The sequence below is a fragment of the Cyprinodon variegatus genome, unplaced genomic scaffold (assembly GCF_000732505.1).
Source record: "Cyprinodon variegatus isolate N-32 unplaced genomic scaffold, C_variegatus-1.0 Scaffold332, whole genome shotgun sequence".
In the NCBI taxonomy this organism is placed as follows: domain Eukaryota; kingdom Metazoa; phylum Chordata; class Actinopteri; order Cyprinodontiformes; family Cyprinodontidae; genus Cyprinodon; species Cyprinodon variegatus.
In genome coordinates, this window is record NW_015150785.1 from 60,882 (window position 1) to 64,082 (window position 3,201).

The 3,201-nt window shown below is 33.3% G+C and overlaps 1 protein-coding gene across 1 annotated transcript in view; it reads right to left on the reverse strand.

Moving 5' to 3' along the window:
• The window catches only part of rlf (rearranged L-myc fusion), a 35,708-nt gene extending 33,718 nt beyond the window's left edge, over positions 1 to 1,990 (reverse strand). The window contains exon 1 of the mRNA XM_015385175.1: positions 1,801 to 1,990. Coding sequence (XP_015240661.1) covers positions 1,801 to 1,980 — 180 coding nt within the window. The 5' untranslated portion in view covers positions 1,981 to 1,990. The remainder of the gene's footprint in view (positions 1 to 1,800) is intronic.
• Positions 1,991 to 3,201: the final 1,211 nt, after the last annotated feature.

A 3,201-nucleotide genomic window follows, 5' to 3' on the forward strand; every position in this document is an offset into this window, starting at 1 on the left:
TGTTTCTGGGCAAATGGTAAAAATCCTTAACGTCAACATCTGGCCTTTTACAAATAATAAAATGTAATAATTTACCTAATAGAATTTATTTTGTAGTATGGGAAATCAGAAAATGCTTCATCAGTGACAATTCTCAAAGAACAAAAGTCAACAACAGCCCCGAGAACAACTGACCCATTTATTATCAAGCATTGATTTACATAAACTTGTTGGGTTTTGTTTGTTTTTCTAATCAGTGTTAGGGCTCGGCATTGTCTGAATTTGAACAATTCTGATTCCTAAATTTAATCGAATGCCTATCGATTCTTGATTTCAATTCACTTAAAAAGCAGAATAATAAAAGTTTATATCTTATAAATGAGTTTGCTAACTTGTCTGGATCAAATAGTCTGAATTTCACAACTGAATTTCATTTCTCAAACATTTAGCTTTGAGTGAATATTACTATAAATTTCCACATGGTTATTTTCAAATAGCAGATAAATATTAAATCTATGGACTCTAGTGTAAATCTTAGAAATTTTCTTTTCATAGAAATCAATTTTAACGTGGAGCTTTATTGCTTAAAACTTCATTTAAATCCATTTACACATATCCAGCGTCTGATGCTGCAGGTACCTATATTTTATAAGAATATTTTATTTACCAGATTTTGACTATAGTAGCAGGAAAGCATACTGACCAGAGTTTACATCCTCAGCATTGTTTAATGAACCTTAATTTGATCAATTAGATGTGGAGGTCAACTAAATTACCTAATTTGTTAGTTAAAATTTGAAGCAAAATCCTCTGGAAGAATGATGGGATTAAATTACATCTTATCCTTACTGTCCCAATAACATCTGAACTTTAAATCAGGACAAACTTTGATATAGTTTATGTTTTTTTTAAGCAAAATAGTTTAATTAATTATACAACTATTAGAAAAAGCAACAATTATTTAAAATTTCTATTGATAAAATTAAATGGATATGAAGGTATAACTCATTTCCAAGGATCCTTGAGTGAAAATCTTCACAGATAATAAACAAACCAAAAGAAAATAAAAAACAATCAGACAATAAATATGATCACTGATTAAAGGAAAAGGAATAAATCCTATTATTCCTTTTTTCTACCTAAACTTCCATTTTCATGATTCTTGCTTTTAGTTTTGTCATTTCCAGATAATATCAGCACACTGGCCTTTCTAAGATAAAACAAAGGTGCTGACCAGGCCAGCCTTTCCAGAGTGATACCAGCCTTTGGATGCTGATCTATAACATTTCTCATTCACATCATCGTCGCATTTAAACCGAGACGTCATGGCAGATTAGCAGGTTTAATTTGTTTAATTTGGAAAACACCAATACAATAATATACTGATCATTAAGTGGTATAAAAATCAAAATAAGGGTAAATAAAACGCGATGCTGCCCCGCCCCGCATGCATACAGCAACGCTTCATGTGCAAACTGGGGCAATGACCCCTGTGCATATTTTGCATTTCGAAAATGATCATATTTCCAAATCAAATGAAGCCAAATGAGGTAATAATATAGGTTAAATCACTTCAATGTAATCAGTGACTGCAGCGAACGAAACATCATCTAATAAATACACTAAATTAGCTTTATTATAGGACTATATGTTATTAAAAAGGCCGCCCTGAACAGTATTTATAAATATATATAGGATGAAGGTGTTTTGCACATAAAGGGGAGGAGAGCAGCAGCTCATCATGTTATCTCCAGGCTACGAAAAGCTCGGAGTCCTAGCTGAGCTAACATTAGCTAACGACAGCTAGGATAATCACATTACCTGGCAGAAGTTATCGCAGTACTCCGTGGAAGATGCTATGGATATTTCCTGCTGTCTTAGAACATCTTCAAACGCCCTCAGCGTGGCCAGCAGCGTTTCCATTGCGATGACGGTATCCTCGGCCGCATCCAGGGCCCAGTCGTTCCAGTCGGGCTCCGCTTCGACATTATTCTCCGCCATCTTCGCTCTCCGCCACGGCGCGTATGCAGTGCAGCCCCGCGCCGCCTTCAGGGGGCGTCCGAATTTCTATACACGTCACTTCAAAATCAGAGATCAGTGGACTTCACCTGATTCACCTCTGGGCACGCGCTGTGGCATTCATAAAAGAAAATGTTCTGAGATAATAGAATAGAATAGAATTCAAAAGCAAACTACTGACAATGTGATTAGTGTAGAAAATATGAAACAATATAAAATGTTACACTAGAATGTCATAAATATGAAAGCAAGAGAAGATATATGAAGAGAGAGCATTAAGGAAATGATTAATTTATTAGATATTTTGAGACGGAATTTGGGAAGTTACAAATATAAATAGTTATTCGATTTTTAAAATACTTTTACATGCAAAGTTTATTTTTAAAGAAAACTAAATGATTTATTAGAATTTGATTATAGAGAGAGTGAGTGTGTGTATGATATGTTAAAGATGTATATTTGTGTGTGTATTCGTGTGTATGTATATATATATATAAAAAAGTAAACTGAGTAAACTGCTTCAAAAACTGGACAGCTAATAGTTTAACTCTAGATTCATCACACAGACTGAGACATTTTAAGCCTTAATTTTTGTATTTTAGCTTACAGATACTGTAAACTTAGCATAATAAAATATTTCTTTATATTTTCATAAATCTTCACATTAATTCTCTTTGGGGCCCAGAGGACACAATCCAAATTTCAAGCCAATAATGTTAGGGAATCCAGGAAAAGACCTTATTACCTTTGTAACATTCAGAAAATATGGATAATTTGATGGCAAAAATTAATAACGACGTAATAGCAAGAAACACCAACTTGCCCGAATACATTAAGAAATATGACAAAAGTGTTTCTATAAGAAATTCATGAAAAACACTTTTTTTTTTTTTTTTGGTACAACATAACCTTAGAGGCATTAATCTTGATACGGGCTCTTACAGTTTTTAGTTTATAAACCTAAATATAATTGTTAACTTTCTAACTTAACTTTTTTACTTTTAATTAGCTTTTTACCTTTTTTCTTGGCTTCATTTTTTTTTTCTAACTTAATTTGCACTAGGTAATATATCATTCAAGGGCTCATTAAAATGGTCAAATGCCTAAATAAGATGTACAGCCATGTAGCAGTGTCTTTGCTGAATGGCTGGATATAGATCTTGTGTTTCTAGACCTCACTGAGGGATGGGGTGGGGGACTTCA